At 45.4% G+C, this 22,914-nt stretch overlaps 1 protein-coding gene across 12 annotated transcripts in view; it reads right to left on the bottom strand.

Moving 5' to 3' along the window:
• The window catches only part of SUGP2 (SURP and G-patch domain containing 2), a 62,685-nt gene that overhangs the window by 39,487 nt on the left and 284 nt on the right, over window positions 1-22,914 (bottom strand). For 5 of the 12 annotated variants that reach the window (XR_007404274.1, XR_003140962.3, XM_025458143.3 and 2 more), the window contains 5 exons: window positions 21,354-21,485; window positions 16,227-17,831; window positions 12,852-12,972; window positions 4,182-4,669; window positions 2,811-2,922 (listed from right to left, as the gene is read on the bottom strand). Coding sequence is in view for 10 of the 12 variants with exons in the window: in XM_025458143.3 (XP_025313928.1) it covers window positions 2,811-2,922; window positions 4,182-4,669; window positions 12,852-12,972; window positions 16,227-17,831; window positions 21,354-21,474 (2,447 nt within the window). In the remaining 2 variants the exon portion in view is untranslated. Of the gene's footprint in view, window positions 1-2,810; window positions 2,923-4,181; window positions 4,670-12,851; window positions 12,973-16,226; window positions 17,832-21,353; window positions 21,486-22,385; window positions 22,532-22,571; window positions 22,723-22,771; window positions 22,887-22,914 lie in introns of those variants that run through there. The other 7 variants (XM_025458147.3, XM_025458144.3, XM_025458141.3 and 4 more) reach the window with 7 other exon arrangements.

Raw genomic sequence — 22,914 nt, 5'->3', positions numbered from 1 at the left:
TCCAAACACACACAGAGATACACTCAGCAGCAAAGAGGAATGAACTGGGGATACACACAACAAGCACAGCTGAATCCGAGTAATTGTGCTGAGTAAAGGGACCAGACAAAAAGTGAGAACAAGCTGTGTTTACAAAAAATTCTAAAAAATGCTAGCTCTTTACAACAACAAACTTTTTTTTTTTTTTTAAAGATTTTATTTATTTATTCATGAGAGACAAAGAGACACAGAGAGAGCGAGTGAGAGGCAGAGGGAGAAGCAGGCTCCGTACAGGGAGCCCGATGTGGGACCCGATCCCGGGACTCCAGGATCATGCCCTGGGCCGAAGGCAGGCGCCAAACCACTGAGCCACCCAGGGATCCCAACAACAAAGCTTTTTAAAAGAATAAACCTTTTCTGTTTTTCTTTTAAAGATTTATTTATTTACTTATGATAGACACACACAGAGAGAGAGAGGCAGAGATACAGGAGGAAGGAGAAGTAGGCTCTATGCCGGGAGCCCGATGTGGGACTCAATGCCGGGACTCTAGGATCTTGCCCTGGGCCAAAGGCAGGCACTAAACCACTGAGCTACCCAGGGATCCCCACCTTTTCTTTTTATTTTATTTATTTATTTTTATTTTTTTTCCCCACCTTTTCTTTTTAAAAGATACAAACGAAAAGTTCACAGAAAGATATACAAAGGATACTTAAGTTTATGAAAGGATCTTCAATTTCACTCATAAGAAGAAGGGAAACTAAAATTTCAAGGCAGAAATGAGAAATTTCTCATCAATCCTACTGACTCTAAGGTATGCCAAAAGGTGAGAGGTTGGGGACAGGTACTCTTGACACTGCTTTGGGAGTAGCCCTCAGGGAGGGGAATTTGCATTATCTAACAAAATTACATTTGCAAGGACTTTGGACCCCACAGTCCCCCTTCTGGAATATATAGGAAGATTCTCTCCACACACAAAGTCATCGTGTGTGAGGCCATTGGTGGGAGTTGTAAGAACAACGTGAATGCTGATGGCTGGGGAGTGACCCTGGTGTGGCTGCATGTAAGAGAATGACATAGTGGACAAGAGAAAGAGGGTACAGGTGGGCTAGGCAGAGGGAAACTTCTGGATAGGTTGTAAAAGGAAAAAAAGCAAGATGCAAGTCTGTTACATACAGAAAGTTGCACGTAAAAATAAAGGGAGAAATGCACACACCCACTAGAAATAAATGAAAATGGTTGTTGAGGGGTGGAGGAGATTCCCCTCAGAGACTTCTCTGAGCTTGTCTTTTGTAATTTTTACTTTAGAACCATGCAAATGCTGTACTTTTAAAAATTAAGTTAAAAAGAATAGAAAAACATAGTTCTAAAGCTGAATCTCTATAGAAACAAATGAACCTGACTATATGTCACATTGATGACATGACCATACACAAAAAAGCAACTAACTATTAAACATACTAAAGGTACAACTTTTCTAAAGGAAAAGAAAAGTCACCTCAGCCTTTATTTAAATATATGTGCTGTTGGGTACAGTCATTCTCAAAATACTCTATGAGCACTGGACTGGGGGACAGAGTGAATCACTCCACCTAATGTTGCTGTACAATGGGGGACACTGTGTGGGGAGGGAGAGGACAGTGTCTTCTAAAGAACTTTGCTGAGAGAAGGCTGTCAGAGACAGTGATGGATAAACCCAAACCACAGCAGTGCCAGATGCTCAGGATAATGCAGAATTCTCATTTGGGGAAACAAAACAAAACAATGAAATGCTCCCAGCTGCCCTTAGTGGAGTTGTACCTTTCACCCAGTCCTGCCCAACGCTGAGATATGCTAGGCCCAGCAAGCCTCAAGGTCACCAGGCCTATAAAAGGCAGAACCAGGCTCAGCACCCATGAAGCCATCCGTGCTCCATGAGGCTGGTCTGGGTCTCACAGGAAGCAAGAGGCACGCCCAATGCAGGACCTATCAAGGTCCCCAATAAGCTGCTGGAAGAGGCTGCTGGGTCATTACTGAGTCCCAGAAATGCTCTAGGAAATGTGAAGTTTTCAACTATCATCTTAATTAGACTAAGGCATGGCTCTCCAGCATGGTAGGAACAAGGCAATCGTCCAGAGTCCCCAGCCAACTGGAGGATACAATTAACACAGCATGGGAACCCCATCTGGGTTAATGGCTCAGTACTAGAACATGTGGCTCCCAGGTAGCTTTCCACTGAAGGAGGTGAACCAGTGCCTTCACAAGGCAGAACAGGCTCCTGGTTCCGCTTCCCAGCAGGCTATGTGGTTTTGAGTGGCCACCCCTTCTGAGGAATAGCAAGGGTAATGGCACCCCCTGCTGGCAAAAGGAGGCCAGGCCACCACTACATGAAGTGCCTGCTGCCCACAGCTGGAACAGGACCCATCCATCACTGCAGGAGCAGCAAATTCTCACCCTACCCAGAGCACTGGTGTGACCAGGGACAGTGCCCCGCCCTCCTCCTCCTCCCACTAGCCCACACCCCTCAGCCTCTGCAAAGGTTCTAGGGGGCCTATTAGCCTCTCTGCCTGGGTGCTCTCTCCCCCATTCCCTGGTCAAAGCCCACCTGACCTTCAAATACAGCTTAAAATTCCCTCCAGGGTAGGTTTTTTCTGATGCCCCAGATGAAGGTGGCACTGCCCAACACCCCCAAGCAGTGCTTCTCCCTCTCAGCCCTGAGCTCAGCAGAAGTGAAACCATGACTTATCCTCGGGTACCCCTGGGGCAGAAGTATGTCTGCCAGGCCACCCCATGGGCTCTCAGGACACTCATCTGGTAAATACACTCAAATTAAAAGGGCATGGTGGCTACATACCACAAGTCAGGGTTGTCGGTACTGTTTTCTATGCTGAATTGTTCAATCTCTGGTCCCACCTGAGCAACAAATCTGGCCAGTTTCTCTGCAGTCTCCATTGTCTTCATGTCAACTACAAAACAAAACAATTGTCACATGTCAGTTCTGAAATGCTGCTTCCAATTTCATCTCTGTGGGAGGTTGGGGAGACTGATTATAAGGATAGCTCCTCGTGTCCCCTCACTGCATCCTTGCCCTTTGCAGCTCTGTCCAGCAGAGGTAGATAATCTTCTCTTCCCCACAAATTGGGACTGGCCCTGGGACTCGTGCTGACAGAAGGTGGCCTAAGCGTGGAGCCTGGGCTTCAGAGGCCTCAAGCAACCCCGCTGCCTCTCTTGGAGTCCCAACCCTGACCATCAGGTGAACAAATCCAGGTTGGCTGCTAGGGGGTGAGAGGCATGTAGCCCAGATGCCCATTACCTCAGCTGATGGCCCCAAACCATCTGCTGCCAAAAACACATGTGCTGGCCCAGTTCAGTTCAACAGACTAAGAGTACTGAATACCCCATTTGAAGCCACAATTTAGAATGGCTCATTATAGGGACGCCTGGGTGGGTTAGTGGTTGAGTATCTGCCTTTGGCTCAGGAAGTGATCCTGGAGTCCCAGGATCGAGTCCTACATTGGGCTCCCTGTGAGAATCCTGTTTCTCCCTCTGGCTGTGTCTCTGCCTCTCTCTGTCTCTCATGAACAAACAAAATCTTAAAAAAAAAAAAAAAAAAAAAAAAAAAAAAGAATGGCTCATATAGCAATAGCTAGACAATACAGCACTTGTGTGGTTTTTTTCCCCCTCTCTATTCCCACCTAATGTCAAGGGGAAGGTACCGGCCAGGGGCAGGCCTCTCACACAAAGAAAAGGTAACGGCCAGGAGAAAGAGAAGAAACTGCAGGTCAGCTAACCCAGAGGAAAATAAGAGAGACCTTGGAAAAGACAAGACAGAACGAGAGACGAGGGTAGCCCTGCAGAATGTAAAGAGGGGCAAGAAGAGACTGAAAAATGGATTAAGGAACTCGGAGCCCCAAGCATGGGCACAGGCACAACCTGGTGGCCAGCAATAGGACTTTGCAGTGGGGGCAAAGTGACTGGGGAACACAGTGAGGCAGCTCCACCTTCAGGGAAGAAGACTGCTACAGGACTCAAGGGCCAGCTCCTCAAGAAAGTAAGAGGAGAGTGCCTCCATGTGCACCTGTCCTGGCCACGTCTCTGTTGCTTCTGCCTGCTGCTCAGACCCCTCACAACACCCAGGTCTCCCACCCCCACCACCAAGAGACCCCTGGATATTGGAGAGTCATGGCTGGGGCTCAGAAGGGGGGAGGCAGGAATAAGCACTCACCGTCGGCAGATGGGCAGGGAGAGGAGGATTGAGGAGCTTCAGAGACTTCCGCTCCTGCTGGCTTGGGGGATAGGCCCGAGACTTCTGGGCTGGGATCCCCAAGAGAGGGTCCAACTGGGTCAGGTGGGCAGTCCTTGACAGTATCATTTCCATCTGGCTGGGACAGCTTTCTCTGCAATGAACCTGGAGCCTGCCGGCCATGGTGTTTCAGTCTGGTGCCTGAGGAGAGGAGGGTCTGGGTCCCAGTGGTTGCTTTCCTCACCTTCCAGCCCCGAAGCCCTTGAGTGCGGAGCAGCCCCCGACGGCGGCCTGGGAGGAGCCTCTTCTTGAGGCTCCGGATTGTCCGAGCATACAGCATGGCCCGGACCGCACACTCTGCTGCTGTTGGCTTTTGATCTGCTCCTGGCAAGGTGTGGCTCACCCGCTGCATTTCTGCCAGCTTCAATTTGTAGTATTTATACTCCAGACTACTGTCATCAGACAAAAACCTATATAACAAAACAGGCACAGAAAGACATTGGTTAAAACACCACTATATACCCAATTGTTGCTACAATCACATTTCTGCATACCCTTTCTAAGTGGCAGGCTCCCTGTCTAAGAGGTTCCACTCCACAGAAGACCCAGATCCCCTTCCTGCACAGAGTAACTGCAAGGCAATGGGAGCCGACCTAGCACTGGTCGATTCCTCCTTGGGAACCTTCACCATCCCCAGCAATGAAAGTGCTCACAACTCCTGGTAGCCTCACAACACACACTAGTCACTATGGAGTCACAGAGACACTGCTACTTTATCGCTTGTGGGTGCCATTTTTGGAAGGTGACATGCTTCAAAGGGTCAGGGAGGTGGGGTCGTCAGTGACCCTTTCTTCAACTGCACCACCGAGGCCTGAGTGCTGCGGCTGTGAAATCATGTTCCAAAGTCCTAACAAGCACAGTAAAGAAAAGGAGGTTGAGTCCCGGGTACTGACACAGAAAGACATCCATGATATGGCCAAAGACAGCAAGCTACAGAAAAACACCAACATCTATACAGACCACATAAATCTGCTTTGTGTACATACATCCACCTGTACTTACTTTTCTCACATAAGCTGACGAAATATAAAGCAACATTAATTAGCTCTGGGGAACGGACAGTAAGGGTCATGGAGGGAACTTACATATTCTTTACTTTTCTTCTTCCTTAGCCCCATCTTTTCTCTCTATAAACCTTTCCCTTCTAGGATCTGGACTTTTTTTTTTTTGCCATTTCCTTCTGGCCTCATGTGGTGAATGCTTACATTCTTTCTTTTCTTTTCTTTTCTCTCTCTCTCTCTCTTTTCCTTCCTTCCTTCCTTCCTTCCTTCCTTCCTTCCTTCCTTCCTTCCTTCCTTCCTTCCTTTCAAGATTTTATTCATTTATTCACCAGAGACACAGAGAAAGAGAGAGAGAGAGAGGCAGAGACATAGGCAGAGGGAGAAGCAGGCTCCATGCAGGGAGCCTGACATGGGACTCAATCCCAGGTCTCCAGGATCAGGCCCTGGGCTAAAGGTGGCGCTAAACCGCTGAGCTACCCGGGCTGCTCCATTCACTTTATTTCTGACAAACACGTCCCACACTGTACTTTTCATTATGTATGGTTGCAGCTGTGTTCGGTGTGCAGAACTCTCCCTGCTACTTCCTTCTAAAGAGTTTCTAAAGTCTGTTTTAATTCCCCTTCACTCAAAAGTTATTTAGAAACATGTTTAAAAAAAAAAAGCATGTTTTATTTTGGTTGTTGCTAGTTATACATTGTGTAATGTGGCCCATGTGATTTTCCTTTCCTAGGATGTGCTGAGATTTTCTCTGTGACCTCACATATAACAGATGTTTGTGAATGTTCAATTTCAGTTTGTGTTAAATAAGAATGAATATTATTTGGTGGGTATGGCAAATTTCAAGTGGCCTTCAGACTGTTTGACATTAAGAGACCACTTACTAGGTGAGGTTCCCAATTACCAACAACAGAAGCCGACTGGATGCCAGCTGGCTGCGTGAAGCAGGGTGCTGGCAGCACTGTGGAAAGTGGAGAGTCCCCGGTGGGCAGCTCCATAGGAAGCTCCTGCTGCTGTATCTACACAGTTAAGGTCCGGCTAGATCTGAGGACACAGGCTGTGTGCGGGACCTTGCTGTCCCAGACACTCTGCTGGGCCAACAGCAGCATCCTGCCAGATGGCACCCTAACAAGCAAGGGTTGCCACATAAAGGAGCACAACTAACACAGATGGTCTGGTTCTCCTGTTAAATGTGGCCCCAATGGGAAACCTGGGTAGCTTAGCGGTTGAACATCTGCCTTTGGCTCGCGGTATGATCCCAGGGTCCAGATATTGAGTTAAGCATTGGGCTCCCTGCAAGGAGCCTGCAGCTCCCTCTGCCTATGTCTCTGACTTACTGTGTGTGTCTCTCATGAATAAGTGAATAAAATCTTAAAAAAAAAAAACTGTGGCCCCAGTGAGTGTACCCCTCACCCAACAAAGAAAGCAGAGTCAGCATCCAGGTGGCCCAGAGCCCCAGGACACAAGTCCCTTTCCCCTCGATGGTTCTGATGCCATGTGGAGTCTGAGGATGGCAGTCACAAATCCATCTCCCCAAGTTCTAGTGGAACATAACATTAAGAGCATAGAACATTCCCAGGCCAGCCTGCTGGGTTCAAATCCCAGCATAGCCACTTATTAGCCATGAGATTTACTGAACTTTTCTTTCTCCTCCCCCATCCCTTTTAAAAAAGATTTTATTGGGCAGCCCGGGTGGCTCAGTGGTTTAGCGCTGCCTTCAGCCCTGGGTGTGATCCTGGAGACCCGGGATCAAGTCTCATGTTGGGCTCCCTGCATGGAGCCTGCTTCTCGCTCTGCCTGTATCTCTGCCTCTCTCTCTCTCTCTGTGTGTCTCTCATGAATAAATAAAATCTTAAAAAAAATTTTTTTTATTTATTTGAGAGAAAGAAAACACACAGCAGGGGGAGCAGAGAAAGGGGGAGAGGTAGGCTTCCTGCTGAGTAGACAGCCTGATGCAGACTCACTCTGGGATCATGACCTGAGCCGAAGGCAGATGCTTAACCTACTGAGTCACTCAGGTGCCTTTACTAAACTTTTCTGTGCCTCAGTTCCTCTATCGGTAAAAGGGACAGATGGTAATAATAAACTACTTCATCAACTTGTTGTGAGGCTTGAGTTACACACTTTTCATCATAAGGAAAACACTTTAAATACTGTGTAGCATTCATTAACTGCTCAACAAACATTAGCACCTCATCTACCTGTTTACGCCCATTCATTGTTTTCTAAATATTCCCTTACTTAGATGACATCTACCCATTTCAGAGAATTATATTCAAGCCTCCTGCCATGTTATAAACTGATCAATTCCTCTTATATTTCTATGTGTTATTTATTTACACAGCTCTAAGCTACATAGTTTAGGCATCAAGGTTCCCAACTACTGGGATGCCTGGGTGGCTTAGTCAGTTAAATGTCCAACTCTTGGTTTCAACTCAGGTCTTGACCTCAGAGTTGTGAGTTCAAGCCCCACACTGGGCTCCATACCAAGTGTGGAGCCTACTAAAAAAAAAAAAAAAGAAAAAGAAAAAGAAAAAAAAAAAGGTTTCCATTGTGCTCCAAACAAGGAAGCAAAGTTGCTGTGGGTATTTGCACTGCTGTTATTTTAGTGCACCAGAAGGGGCAGGCCACCTCAGTGAGAGGCAATGGCCAGTTCTGTCCACAAGGCCCAGCTGTGAACAAACCAGTGTTTTTTCCTCCTTGTGTGTTGGGGGTGGGAGGTGTCTCAAATCTCTGCTGCATCTCGAAGGATGGAGATAACAGAAAGCCTTCTTACTCCCGTATCTCCTAAGGTCTGAACTTTTCATTTAACTAATAAAAAGAACCTAACACAGCACTGGAGCCTAGCAAGAAGGCAGCTTTTCTGATGAGTGATTGAGAGGGGAGTGAGCTAAATCCTCACTTATTTTCATTAGGGTATCAATATGATACCTAAAACTGATAGATCAAGGTAGAGCAACACAGGCTTATTTATCACCAAGAGTATCTGTTAGAAGTAGCTTAAAATACCAAAAGAGACTGCCTCCAAGGAGTAGAATGGCATGGGAACTGGTCAAAGCAGAAACACTTGTTTTCTTAATTCAATTGATATTTTTGATAAACTACATACATGTACTCCTTTAAGAATTCAAACATTCACACCAAAGCCCTAAGCTTACTAGTTTCTTATCGTTCTTTCTTGCCACCACATCATCTCCTCTGATAGTCTCTGGTAATTCCTTCTGAAGGTTTCAGGGAGTCAAGTCTGAGTCTAGCTCCCAATCTGTTCTTTATCTGGGTCTATTCTATCAGCCAACCACTGATTTTTATTTCAACAATCTGATTTTTCAGTCCCAAGATCTTTAACAGGTTCTTTTCAAAAACAAAAAGCTCGGGATCCCTGGGTGGCGCAGCGGTTTGGCGCCTGCCTTTGGCCCGGGGCACGATCCTGGAGACCCGGGATCGAATCCCACGTCGGGCTCCCGGTGCATGGAGCCTGCTTCTCCCTCTGCCTGTGTCTCTGCCTCTCTCTCTCTCTCTGTGACTATCATAAATAAATAAAAATTAAAAAAAAAAAAAATTAAAAAAAAAACAAAAAAAACAAAAAGCTCTTGTTTCATGGATACAATATACTATTATTTACTATTAATTATACACTTATACTTTGAGACAGATTTTTTTCCTTATTGTAACTCTGTCTTCACAGGTAGCAGCTCCATTTGTAAGTTTGGTAATTCTCCTTTATGATGTTGATTTTCCTCAAATATTTGATTTCTAATTCAATGTTTATTTCTGATTTTGTACTCCACACCGCATACATACAACTCTATGTTCCTATTACCATTTGCTGTCAGTGATCATGAGCCTAGTGGGTCATGATACAGAGTCACATGTCCCCAGTCTTCCCAGGGTCCTGTTTCCCTCTAGCCCAATCACCTGGAGATTGCCCCTGGGCCTTCCAAGTCTTGAGAGTACCTTACCCAAGAGGGTTTGGTCTCTACTTTCACCCGTCAGTCTGAAGCTATCTAGCTTCCTCCTTCCAGCATGCACACTGATTAAGAGCAAGAGCCTAGATGAGAATCTCGACCCTGTCCTACTAGCTTTGCACTCTTGAAGTAAAAAGAGGTCTCTTTGAGCCTCAAGTTTCCTATCTATAAAATAAGAATGACAAATACCTGCCTCACGAGGTTTATGAGGACTGAATCAACTAGTGCTTAAATCAGAAAAGCACCTACAATAGTATCAAGTGCAGAGAAGGCAAAAGGTCTGGTAATTAAGTTGTTCATAATTGATGACAGAACAATTAATTTATTGGGCTTTTTTTTAAAAAGATTTTTATTTTTTATTCATGAGAGACAGAGAGAGAGAGAAAGAGAAAAAGAGAGAGAGAGAGAGAGAGAGGCAGAGACAAAGGCAGAGGAAGAAGCAGGCTCCATGCAGGGAGCCTGATGTGGGACTTGATCCGGGAACTCCAAGATCATGCCCTGGGCCAAAGGCAGGCGCTAAACCACTGAGCCACCCAGGAATCCCCTGGGCTTTTTTTTTTAACTTTTAATTTAAAAAGCCTACCTCATTCTGAACATGAAAATAATCCAAGCGAGTCCAAGAATTATTTAAAAATAAAACCAAACAAGCTCCAACCCTCCCGTGGTAAATCATGCTGGTTAACACCAAAACTCTAGTACTATTACATGTAAATTTATGCCTTTCAAGCATCTATAATAATTACAACACCAAAAATACTGAGCTCAGTATGTGTACAATGTTGATCATACAAGACTTGAATAAACACTCAAAAAGAGGAACTACAACTAGACATATTAGGAGGAAACTTATAATCTTTGTTAATTAACAAAGGAATAAGAAGTAAAACATCACACTATGAAATTATCTTTAAGTCAAAACACAGATGAAGGCATGGCATGTTTACAGAGCGGCAGCAGGTGCCAACTGGGACAGATAATCCACAGAAAGTAACCTGATGATAAAGATTGATGACCTTCACCAGGGGTAACTCCTGCCCTCAGTGGGCAGCACCTGGGATGGAAGATTGTATTGGCATCCGCATGGGAGGGAGGGGGGGAGGCCAAGGATGCCACTAAATATCCTGCAAAGCCCAGGACAGTCCCTACCAGAGGATTATCCAGTCTCAAAAATCAATCATGCTACGGCCAAGAAAAAGTGATAGAGATCAAAAGCCTCTAAAGTTAACTTTCTCAGGATGCCTGGGTGGTTCAGTGATTAAGTCTGTCTGCCTTCAGCTCAGGATGTGATCCTGGGGTCCCGGAATCGAGTCCTACATTGGGCTTCGAGTGTGAAGCCAGCTTCTTCCTCTGCCTATGTGTCTGCCTCTTTCTGTGTGTGTCTCTCATGAATAAATAAATAAAAGCATTAAAAAAAAAAAAAAGCAAAAACAAAACTCTCTTTAAAAATAAATAAAGTTAACTTTCTCTTTAATCCAGCAATTTCACTCCCAGATATTACTCTAATAAACTACCGGGAATGTAGACAGAAATACAAGCAAAACATTGTTCATCATAATGGTATTTACAGCAGGGAAAAACCAGGATGAATCTAAGAACTCCAATGAGCAACGGCAAGTATGCTAGGGTACCTGTGTGCAATGAAGAGCACACAACCACTGTTAACAAGAACAGTGACGTTAGATTTGAAATATAGGACGCACTGAGAGGGAGAAGTGGTGGAGCTTTAAGTGATAGTATCTTTATTGCTTTTTTCTATTTTTACAAAGCACATATGCCACTTTCATGATTTTAAAAAAAGTTAGGGGCGCCTGAGTGGCTCAGTCGTTTGAGTGTCCGACTCTTTGGTTTTGGCTCAAGTCATGATCTTGGGATCTGCGCTCAGCATGGAGTCTGCTGGAGATTGTCTCCCTCTCCCTCTGTTCGTCCCCTGCTCACATGCACACTCTCTTTCTCAATAAATAAAATCTTTAAAAATAAATCTTGGGATGCCTGGGTGGCTCAGGGATTGAGCATCTGCCTTCAGCTCAGGGTGTGATCCTGGGGTCCGGGATCAGGTCCTGTATCAGGTCCTGCATCGGGCTCCTTGTAGGGAACCTGCTTCTCCCTCTGCCTGTGCTCCGCCTCTCTGTATCTCTCACAAATAAATAAACGAAATCTTTAAAAATACATAAATCTTTTTTTAAAAAAAGATTTATTTATTCGTGAGAGACACAGAAAGATAGGCAGATACATAGGCAGAGGGAGAAGCAGGCTCCCTGTGGGAAGCCTGATGAAGGACTTGATCCCGGCACCCCAGGATCACAAACTGAGCCAAAGGCAAAAGCTCAACTCCTGAGCCACCCAGGCATCCCTAAAATAACTAAATCTTAAAAAAAAAAAAAAAAAAAAGGTATAGTGTGAAAAATTTTCACTTACAGCAATCTAACCTAGAGATAATCCCAAACACACAAGAAAATATGATGTATTAAGCCATTCATTGGAACAGTTCGAAACAGTATACAATCAAAATCATTCTGAAAATCTAACCAGAGAGGAATGGCTAACTAAACTCTGGCCACTTTCTCTATAGACTAGTAAACGCAGCTGTCTGAAAATGTTTATAAAAAATAAAGAGAGCAGCCCGGGGTGGCTCAGCGGTTTAGCGCTGCCTTTGGCACAGGGCGTGATCCTGGAGTCCTGGGATCGAGTCCCACATCGGGCTCCCTGCATGGAGCCTGCTTCTCTCTCTGCCCTTGTCTCTGCCTCTCTCTCCCTCTCTGTGTCTCTCATGAATAAATAAAATCTTAAAAAAAAGAAAAGAAAAATAAGGAATACGAGCATTTTCCTATGTTATCTAAAATAAGCGGGAAAAATACATAAACTCAGAGTGGGATATATTATAGTAAAATCACAGCTACATTTAAAAAAAGCCCCAGGGATCCCTGGGTGGCGCAGCGGTTTGGCGCCTGCCTTTGGCCCAGGGCGCGATCCTGGAGACCCGGGATCGAGTCCCACGTCAGGCTCCCGGTGCATGGAGCCTGCTTCTCCCTCTGCCTGTGTCTCTGCCTCTCTCTCTCTCTCTCTCTCTCTCTCTCTCTCTAATAAAAAAAAAGAAAAAATAAATAAATAAATAAATAAAAAAAGCCCCAAATAGCCCACAGTGAGCAGAAAGATAGGAAGCAAATAGGCAAAACTGTCAGTAGACGTTGGTAGGCACACGGGTGGCTTCCTTCTAACTTTATTGTTCTTGACTTCCTCTAATAAGTACTGTATTTATGGTGAAAATTTTAATTTTCAAAAGTTGTTCCATTCAGGTGAAGAGGAAATAAGGCAAAAGAAGAAGAGTTTAACAAATAGCAGGAATAAGTCATGAACAACTGCTGTGAGACATTCCTTATCTTCATGTGCTCTTGGCATACGCCTCCCACCTCCTCCCTAAGCCAGTGCAGAGGGACAAGGCCACATGGCAGGTCTGCAGTAGGGCTGGGGTTTGAATGCAGGTGAACCTCACCCTCCCTCATGTTCTTCCCACTGGCTGATACCACTACTCAAAATAAATACCTCACACTCTTCATTGGATACCATCAAAACACATATTTTGCCGTGTGTTCTATGGGAGGGATTTAGAGGACCAAAATTTAAAGACCTACCAGTAAGCAGGGTCCTCCTTGAGAAGAGCTCTCTCTTTGGGAGATAGGCTGCCTCCAACAATACGAGTGACCAGCTGATCGATGGTGTCCACCACCTTGTGATCCGCTCGCTGGGGGACAGCTGGAACACACAAAAGGGCTTTTCTGAGAAACGCTATTGGACCACATGGGGCCTGGGACGACCAGTACAGAGTCAGAGGCTGAGGATGGAACCTAAGCAGGCGCTGGTGACCAAAATCCTTATTCACATGAAATCAGCATTGAAAAGAAAAAGCAGCACCGTTTTCTAAAAACCAATACCCAAAGTATCCTCCCAAAAGACTGAAGAGCATAACCACTAGGAGAGAAAGTCACAAGCTTACAATAATTGTACAGAGCAACATATGCATATACACTGTATAACGAAATGGTATGCAGCAATTCTATTCTGCTTGTATATACCACTTAACTAGAATGTTCACATTAAGGGAAAAACATAAAGATGTAAAACATGGCTAGGTAAAAAAAAAAAACAAAAAAAAAAACAAAAAAAATCTAGGTTATGATTCGTTGAGGGAAGGAAGAAAAGATACGTAAATATGGACACAGAAAAAAAGGAAAAGGAAATATGCCGCAATGTTAATAGGTATTATCTATGGGTAGAAGATTTACCAGAGACTTCATTTTCTTTGTGCTTTATCTAAAAAAATCTGTTTTATAATCAGAAAACATATATATAAATTTGCAAAGAAAAATTCCCTAATCAAAAAAGTCAGTGGCCCTAAGATAGGTGTTCACAGAAATATTTGCTAAATATATGAAAAGAAATGTTTTTCTTCATATATTCACCTTCAGTGAGGTGTGTATTTGTCTGTGTGTGTGTAAGTAGGCTCCAGGCCCAGCATGGAGCCCAACAGGAGGCTTGAACTCACGACCCTGAGATCAAGACTTGAGCTGAGATCAAAAGTTGAACGTTTAACCAACTGAGCCACCCAGGGGCCCCTTCTTCAATAGACTTTTAATTTACAATGTCACTGGCAACACAGAAGAGGATCCGTGCCCTCAATTAAGAAGATTGTTTAGTTTTAATTGCACAGAACAATCTATTTAGTCATTTGGTAAAAATCACTCCTGAACTAGGGAGGTTTTCCAGTTTGTTCTGTGGAGTAATTGCACTGTCCTGTCCTTGCTTATGTCTAAGTTGAAGCTTTGAGCTTATTTTAAACAACAAACAGTGTGAGCTCTTTACACTGATTAAATGGATTCTTCAATTGTCATGCTACTACAACTATTTCCCCTTTGAAATTGCTTCCTTTTTCTTTCCTTTTTCTTTTTTGGTTATCAGCTCTCATTTTACAGAACTGCTAGTTTTACATGATCTTACAGAAGAATAAGAGGTTCAAAGTTGGGAGCTTTAAAAAACAATGCAATCTGTGGATCACTGCAACCATGTCTCAAGAAGGCAACCATAAGCAAGCGTCCCAGCTTTGGTGCTACAATCCTCCTCCCCAGATCATATTCTATAAAGGAGAACTTAAAAATAAAAACTAACAATAGTGGGATCCCTGGGTGGCGCAGCGGTTTGGCGCCTGCCTTTGGCCCAGGGCGCGATCCTGGAGACCCGGGATCGAATCCCACATCGGGCTTCCGGTGCATGGAGCCTGCTTCTCCCTCTGCCTGTGTCTCTGCCTCTCTCTCTTTCTCTCTCTGTGACTATCATAAATAAATAAAAATTAAAAAAAAAAAAAACTAACAATAGTAGTAATCAAAACATTCAACTGAAGTTGGCATCTCAGCATTTCTAACAGTAATGGAAGCAGTGACGAGGCAATGCCCCATGAGACATGGGTGCTGGTGCCATCTGCCTGCTGCCCAGACAGCCCAAGCTTGCAGATGTCAATTACAAGGGAACCTGGCTCAGCCTCAGAAGGCTTGTATATACCACTTAACTAGAATGTTCACATTAAGGGAAAAGTAAAAGGCAGCATAAGTCCCACATCAAGGGAAGAGTGAGATAATTTATGTTAGGTTAATATCATGATGCAGCAAATACTGTAGAAACACAGAAAAAGGCCTTTGATAATCCTGTGAAAGAACAGATTGTAGTGTTTTCAGTACAACAAGACTGCTGCTTCTAGTGCACCTGCATAGCAACAGAACCAGGGAATGGTAAGTGACTTTTTCCTCCTTCATACAAAGTTCTTCAGTATCGTCATTACACTGACTTTCCACTCCCCCACTTTGGGGGGTGTGGGGAGGAGGGGTCCTGCTTTAGCCCAGAGCCCATTTCTGGAAGGCTCCCTCTCCAGGAATAGATAGGTGTGGCTGCCCATCCATTGGTGGGACCTACCCACCAGTACTTGATACAGTCAGGGGTCCATAAGGGTGGAAAGGAATAAAGAGATTCAGGGACAAACAAGGCTTTTCCACTTGGCTGGGGCAATGGAAGCTGAAAACTGCTTTGCTGGAAAAGGGAATTCCTCCTGAGGTTAAGGGTGTGTGTGTGTGTGTGTGTGTGTGTGTGTGTGTGCGCGCGCGCGCGCGTGCGCTTCCTCTCTGGTCACATGGCCACTACGTATGCTCATGACCTCTGGGATGTCTGGGCTAGGAGAGCATCCATCCCCAGTGCTAAGAAGGAAAGAGAAGGAATACCCAACAGCCAGTTGTTTCTATTTCCTCTTTCTCGGCCTTTGTAGAACCTTCCCAAAGCTGACTCGTTAACTGCAGGTTATCTGCTGTACATAATTGATCCACTATTGGGTTTTAGCCACCCTAGAAAAGGGAGTAGGAAGAAAGGTGGTTCTACTACCTGGGCCGGCCTGGCTAATCTCTGCTGGTCCCTCAACACAGCTCAAACAAGGCCTCCTTGACTCTTCTGGGCTGGGGTCTCTTCCATTCCCCTCCTGGCCCAGGAGGAATTGGGCTTTGTGACTTCTGTCCCCCGGAAGCCTGGGGACACCCCAACGACAGTGCCCAGTATTTACTTTCCTGTCTACTAACACCTTAGTGTGGGGGGAGGGAGATGTTGTAATAAGGGCTTCTTAACCTTGGCTACAGGAAGGTACAACACAATCCCTACCAAAACACAGGGAGAACTGTATACAAATACATAGGCATTTTTCCTGGCATAGGCCACAGCTTTGATCAGATTCCCAAAGGAGTCTGTGACCCATAAATGTCTAAGGACTTCTGTGGTAGACAAACAGAAGATTTCGAACATATGTTTACAGAATGAATAGCAGACATGAACACTCGCCAATGAGTTTTCTACCAAAATTCTGATGTTTCCAGTTGGCTACAACACTTCTGTATAAAATTCTCAAAGAAAAAAGAGACTTTACAAGAAAACATGAAAAACAAACTAATCACAGTAAGAGCTTTCAGCGCTTTCCTTACCATCACTGAGACCACTCGGAGACTTGGCCTGAACTTCGAGTTTGGTAGGAGGAACAACTTTCTCCTCATCTTGGGTAGGCTCAGGTTCAGCTTTCTTGACCTGAAGTGGACACCCACTGGTGACCAGCCAGGCCTTCAGGTGATCAATGTATTCTCTCCCAAACAGAGTAGAGTCCTCAAAATTTGGAAATGCGGCAGGAGAGGGAGCTATATCTTGGAGGCCAACAGCTTCTAAGATTTTCTCTTGCCGGAAGGAAGAGGCCAAGGAGAAAGTCTGTCCCAAAAGGGCTAAAGACTTCCGGCAGAGAGAATTGGTGGTCTCCAGGGCAACAGCCAAGTCCAGGGGGTTACTGAGGGTTTTCATCTTGACACTCAGCTCATAGGCATTGCAAGCCATGAGCAGGGGTGTGACACTCTTCAGAAGGCGGTCTTGAAGCCTCATTATGTACTTGTCAAAAGGCTTTATGATTTCAAAAAAGCAATTTTTGGTCTTCACAGCACCTTTGTCTAAAAGCATGTTTAAAAACTCATTATCAACTCTGGGTGTTTTCAAAGCAGAGTGCTTTAAAAATTTGATCGTAAAAAAGCAAAAATCTCTGTGCTCTGGTTTTAAGGAGCATTTGAATGAAGCGAGCATTTTAGCACAGGTTTCGGTTTCGAGTTCAAAGAGAGTCTGGAAAAGCTGGGAAAATTTAACATCATCTTTTATGGTGTGGAATCCTGCCCATTTGATTATTTCTATCCCAAATCTTGAAAAAACATCAGACTTATCTATGAGGTCGAAGCTCATCTTTCTTCTGGGAAGCCGAATATCCTTCAGATTGAGCCCCAAAGGGATCTGAGTGGGAAACTGGATATCTTCTGTTCCTGGGTTTGTCCCCAGGGTCACATCAGGACTTGAGGTGGTTTTCTGGATTTGGTTGGTGCCCTGAGTTTTGGGAGTAATACGATTTACAGTGGGTACCTTCTTCGTGCTCACACTTCTTAGTGTGACAAGTTTCCCAACTCCCCCTTTAGATGGGAGCAGGCCCTGAGTCTCTCCCTTTCCTAAAAGGGCCCCTTCCTGGTCAACGATGTTTAGACCTCGGCCTCTGCCCTGGACTTGGCCACTGCCCCTGAGCACAGAGTCTGTCTCCCCTGGACGGTCCACGTCGTAATCCCGACTTTCTTTCTCCAAACACTCTTTCTCAATCAGCCTAGAGGAACCAAAGTCCCCAAGCAGTGCAGAAGGACCAAAATTATACTCCTGTGACCAAGGGGATTCTTGAGAAACGGGGTGGCCAAAGTCTTGTTCCCAAGAGCCACGGAGTGCAAATTTCCAATCCTGAGAACGGAAATGTCCCAATTTCCGGTGGCCAAAAACTTGGTCTCGGGAATCAGGGTGGGAAAATTCCAGATCCCGGCCACACTCTTTGCGAAAGTAGTTGTCTTCACTTACAGAAGGATTGCTTGATCTGAAGGAAGGTCCTGGAAACACATCACCTCTTAAGCTTTCTCTCCCAGTGTCTCGAGGGTGGGCTACAGATCCAGCCAGAGTGTATCTGCTGTCACTAGGAATGTCATCATACATATCTGCTCTTGCTCTTGGGACTGTCCTTAGAAGATCTGAAAATAACGATCCAAAGAGGAACACAAAGATAATTTAGACCAGAGGTTGCAAAAAGATAGTCCACAGACCACCAGTCAGCAGGGACCCTTTATTTGCCAGAATGCATTTTAGAAATTTGTATTTGTTTCCAACATTTAAAATCTGTGTGGCTTAACTTAAAAATCTGGATTTATATTTATACAAACAGAAGATCTACAAGCACTGGGCCTGCATGTGCTGGACAACAGTCCACAGAAGCTAGGTAGTTAGTACCCCTCACTCACTTGGCCTTCCTGTCTAGGCTCTGCAGGCATCTGTTTTAAAGCCCTCTTTTAGACTCAGGGATGGGTCTCTGAACCCCAAATAACCTGGACTCCTTTATTTCAACTGCAATCCTTATATATTTCTACTTCTACCAGACAGTTGACAATTTTTCTGGAGACTGCCTGCCCTCCTTCCCTCTGAAGAGTATGTTAGATCACAGTGCCACTAAGGCAGGAGCCTCGTCTGACACTACACCCACCACAGCCAACCACTTCTGAGCACCCGAACCACAGGTGGCAGATAGGCTCCCTTGGAAAGGCCTACTGGGCTAATCAATTCTCTGAAAAAAAGAGACTAAGGCAGATAAAAGAGTACACAGAAGGTAAATAAGACATAGCAAGAGAGGCCACAATGAAAACTGAAGAGTATACGTAGGAGAAAAATATGAACCTAAATTTACATTTGCTTATTCACACACAAAACAATTCTGTAAGAAGCCAAGAACAGATGTGAACTATGGACATATGAGAACAGCAAGCCTCAGGAAGACTTTGCAGAGTAGCTTTCTAACTTTCTAACTTGTGCATCAGAATCTATTACTTAGTCAAGTCAAATAAAAGAAAAGGGAGAAGGAGATCCCAGGAAGTAGTAATGGGCCAAGAGACCACAGGAAGCTAGAGCTTTGTATAAACCCAAATTTATTTGTTCAACAAGTATATGTCGAGCAACTACTGTGTGTAGACACTGCTCTAGGCTATAGAACTACAGCAGGGAAAGGAGACAGCAAAGTCCCCACTCCCCTGGATTTGTCAGTTGAGGGAGCCAAACAATAAATAAAAATCCATCACATAAAGTGCTAGTGAGAAATATTAAGCAGGCAGGAACATGAAGAGAGAGAGCCATTTTCAGTCAGGCTGGTCAAGGTGGGCTGCTCCAATGGCAATGTATCTGAGCAGCAGAGACTTAGTGTAAGGAGCCAGACTCTGCAGTTATGGGGGAAGCCTTCTAGGCAGAAGCAGCATCAAGACAAAATCCTGAGGTAAGACTAGCAGGGAACAAATGTAGCCAAAATGGAACAGCAGAACAAAGGGCAAAGTGGTAAGAAGGTGGCTCCTCAACTCTACTGCACAATGGGGTCCTTGGGGATCCCCAGGCATCCTCATTTAATTAATTGGGATGGGGTGTGGTCCATGCGTTAGGGTTATTAAAGGGTCCCCAGGGGGTGCCTAGGTGGTTCAGTCCACTGAACATCAGACTCTTGATTTCAGCTCAGGTCATGATCTCAGGTTCATGAGACTGAGTTCCCTGTAGGCTCCCCACTCAGTGCCAAGTTGGCTTGTCCCTCTCATTCCCCCTTTGCTCCTCCCCGGGCATATGTGCATGTGCTCTAGCACACTCTCGCTCTCTCAGATAAATAAAATCATAAGGGTAATCAGATGATTCTAACAAGCAGCAAACTTAGGGAACCACTATGTTAGAAGATGTGAACAGAATGGAGTAACAGATCAAGTCAGGCCCTTTACTGGACTCTACAGTTTATTCTGATCAAAATGGAAAGCCCTGAAGGGTTTTGAAGCAAAGAAGCCACCTCACTGGCTGCTGTTCAAAGAATTGACTGAAATACAAGAGCGGATATGGATGTTCCAACAAAAAGTAATCCAGGTACTGATGGCTATTGATGGCATTGTTAGGGCAGTAGCATTAGGGAGAGTGGTGGATGGAGTCTGCACAACAGGATTTTCAGATACTTTATAAACCAATACAGACTAGAAGACAGTGAAAGGCTGACCGGGGAACCATGCAAGCTAGCTATGTGACAAAGTGGTGGTTACAGAACCATCTAGCATCCTGCTGGTTTCCTAGTACAGTTCCTGCCCCTTATCTTTCTTGAGGAAACTAAAATATATACTGATGTTTGACTCTCTAGATTAAAATAAACCAAGACTTAAATCTCCAAATACACACACATATAGTATACATATGCATAAACATATACATGTAAACATGCGTTTATACATATATCACTATGTAACTATTTAGGATTACATAAATGTACCACTAGAAGAACCGAAGGTTTCATAAAACACCATATATATGGCTACCTCTGAGGAGTAAGGGAGCAGCTAAAGACTTCTATGTTACACTTCTACTTCTTAACTCTTCCAATCCTTTATAACAGGAATGTTTTTATATTCTACTCAAGCATTTTTAAAAAGTTAGAATCTGAAGCTAGCTTCTAGGCTTCAGTTCCTCCACATCCAAAGTACACAAGTTATTCCTACCCCAAGCACTTAGCCTTATTCAATCAACACTGAGGAAGTTTCCTCACTGGAAAGTGGCTCAAGGGCTGGCACATGGAACAGCACAGGCCTGAAGGAGGCCCAGAAGAGGCTGGCCTACCTCAAAAAAGTGAGTGCTCAGTGCACTTCCTTGGGGCCCAGAAAAGCAACCAAATCAACCTCAAAGCCTGCAGGAGCTTCCTGGGGAAAGGCATGTGTAAGCTAGGTCTTAGTGCCTGAGAGACTTCACCAGTTTAGGCTGGGAAGAGGAGCTATTCAAAGCACAGGCAGGACAGTGTCACTGAAACTTGAGCCTCAAGGCAGGAAATGAAGGTTGGGAGCCTTGTGTGCCATGGCGAGGGCTTCCCTGTCATCCTGCAAACTATGTATGCACCATTTTTCTTCTGCTGTCATGATATTCCCAAAACTTTCCAAAGCGAATGTTTTCAGGCAGAGCCTACAGTTGGCAGTCTCTTGTGCCCTCATCTTGTACATAGCACTATTACCTGGTTGCTCCTGCACTTGTCTGAGGATGTAACTCTGAAATGGGGAGCCTCAAGAGTCCAAGTAGGGCGTTGGCCCAGCAAGGCTAGATTAATAGATCTGTTGGGGAGGGCTGATTTGAGGGGAATGGAGCCAGAAGCTGAGAGATGGTTCAAGAGATTACTGCAATAATCCAGGTGAGAATAAGAGCTCAAATCTGGGTAGCAGCAAGGGGGTTGGAGCCAAGAGATTGAGTCAAGAACCCTTCTTAGGTGGAGTAGGATGCCTGGGGCAGAGAAACTTCAGATAATGACTAAACCCGCTACTACATAATAATGTGACAGGTAGACCAAGAGATAAAATTTTATCTCCCCTTAAAAAATAAGGAAGATAGGATCTTCCTAATAAGGAAGTTGCATAGTTTGCCCAAGGCATTGATATTCTCCTGCCCTGACCCTAAAAGCACGTTCAGTAACTACCCTCCCCCACAAAAAAACAAACACTTTAATTCACCTTGAGCTTTAAACTGAAGAGCTTCACCTACGGCCTCACCACTGGGGTCCATGTGATATCGGTTAGCTTTTTCTTGCAATACAGCATCAAAAGTCTCCTGTGCAATTCGCCTAGCTGCCATGTTTCTCTGACCTGTAGTGAAAGGGGAAAAAAAGACACTAAGAATGACAACTAATGCTCACACGGGCTGCTCAATTTCACCTCATCCTCAAAGTAATGAGACAGTAATCTATAATTCAACATGGTGCTTCAGAAGGAGGCTTCTGCCCTCAAGGAGCTCACAGGTGTAATGGTTAGAAAGAGCAATACAAGCATTTATCTTGCTTCTGAGTCCATTTCCTCAGACTCCCTGTCTGTTGGGGTTTCCTGGAGAACTGCAGGAAGGAAACGCACAACTGAACGTAACAGTGTAGGGGTGGGAACATCCCCCTCACAAGTGATGGTTAGCAGAGATGTGATCTTTCCCATTTCACAGACATAAAAGAGGCTCTGAGAACTGACTTGCCCTCTGAGAACAATCTCTCAACAAGTGAGTGGAGGAATCAATCCCTGGCTAGTGACAGAGCTTGCTCTGTACCAGGTGCTCTTGTAGGAAAGGGATTCTCACAATCTCCTTTACTTCTTCCAACAACTCAGTGAAAAGTGAGTCCTGTTATGAATGATATTATATAGAAGAGAAAGACTCGGGCTAAGTGACCCACCCAAGGTCAAAGAGCCCAGACCGAAACATGAAAAACAGGGCACCGGCAGCGGGGACAAAGCCCTTGAAGACTGACTAGGAAAACAAACAAACAAACAAAACAAAACTGAGAAGCAACAGAGGGACCCAGTGGCTGCGTCCTTAACTAAAATATCCCTTCCATCTTGAAACCTCCTACCTCAAGACCCAACCCTGTCCTACCTGAGAGCCATTTCTTAAAATCATCACCCCCTTTTCTCATCCTTAATTCCCAGAGGCGCCTCCTTGTTCTCTGCTATCGAAAGCCAGGGTCTCCCAGTCAGGCGGCTCCGGATCAAATCGAGTAACCTAACCTTTTTGCGCCTCCGCATCCCCATCCATGGAATGGGCAGCTAATGGTGGGCGCTGCTGTGGGAACTGAACCAGGTAAAAAATGGTCAAGAACCCGAAGGTCGGCCGCTGTAATCCCCCTACGAGCGGAGCCTCGAGGGTGGAATGAATGAACGAATGAACCCTTTCGGGCGTGGCCCGCCTCCTACCGGCCTCCGAGAACGAAGAGTGGGCGTCGGGCCTGGGAGGCCGAAGACCGCCCCCGAGGCCGAACCGACCCGGACGCGGCCGACGCGCAGCCAGAGGGCCGAGCTCGCGGCGTCATCGCGGGGACCCGGGATCCCCGGAGCCGAACCCGAGCCTCCTACCCAGGGCCCGCCCACCGAAGACTCCCGGGCCCAGGCCTCACCCCGAACCCACCGCGCGCGGAGCCGCCCCCGCCGCCGCCTCAGGCTCCTCACCCGCCGCCACCGCCGCCGCGCGAGGCGGGGACATGCAAATGAGCCAACGGTCTCCGCAGCGCCGCGCCGCGCAGGCGCAAGCCACCGCCGA

The sequence above is a fragment of the Canis lupus genome, chromosome 20, assembly GCF_003254725.2.
Source record: "Canis lupus dingo isolate Sandy chromosome 20, ASM325472v2, whole genome shotgun sequence".
Lineage (NCBI taxonomy): Eukaryota > Metazoa > Chordata > Mammalia > Carnivora > Canidae > Canis > Canis lupus.
The sequence above is the reverse complement of the archived record's forward strand: the minus strand, read 5'-3'. Positions and strand labels throughout refer to the sequence as shown.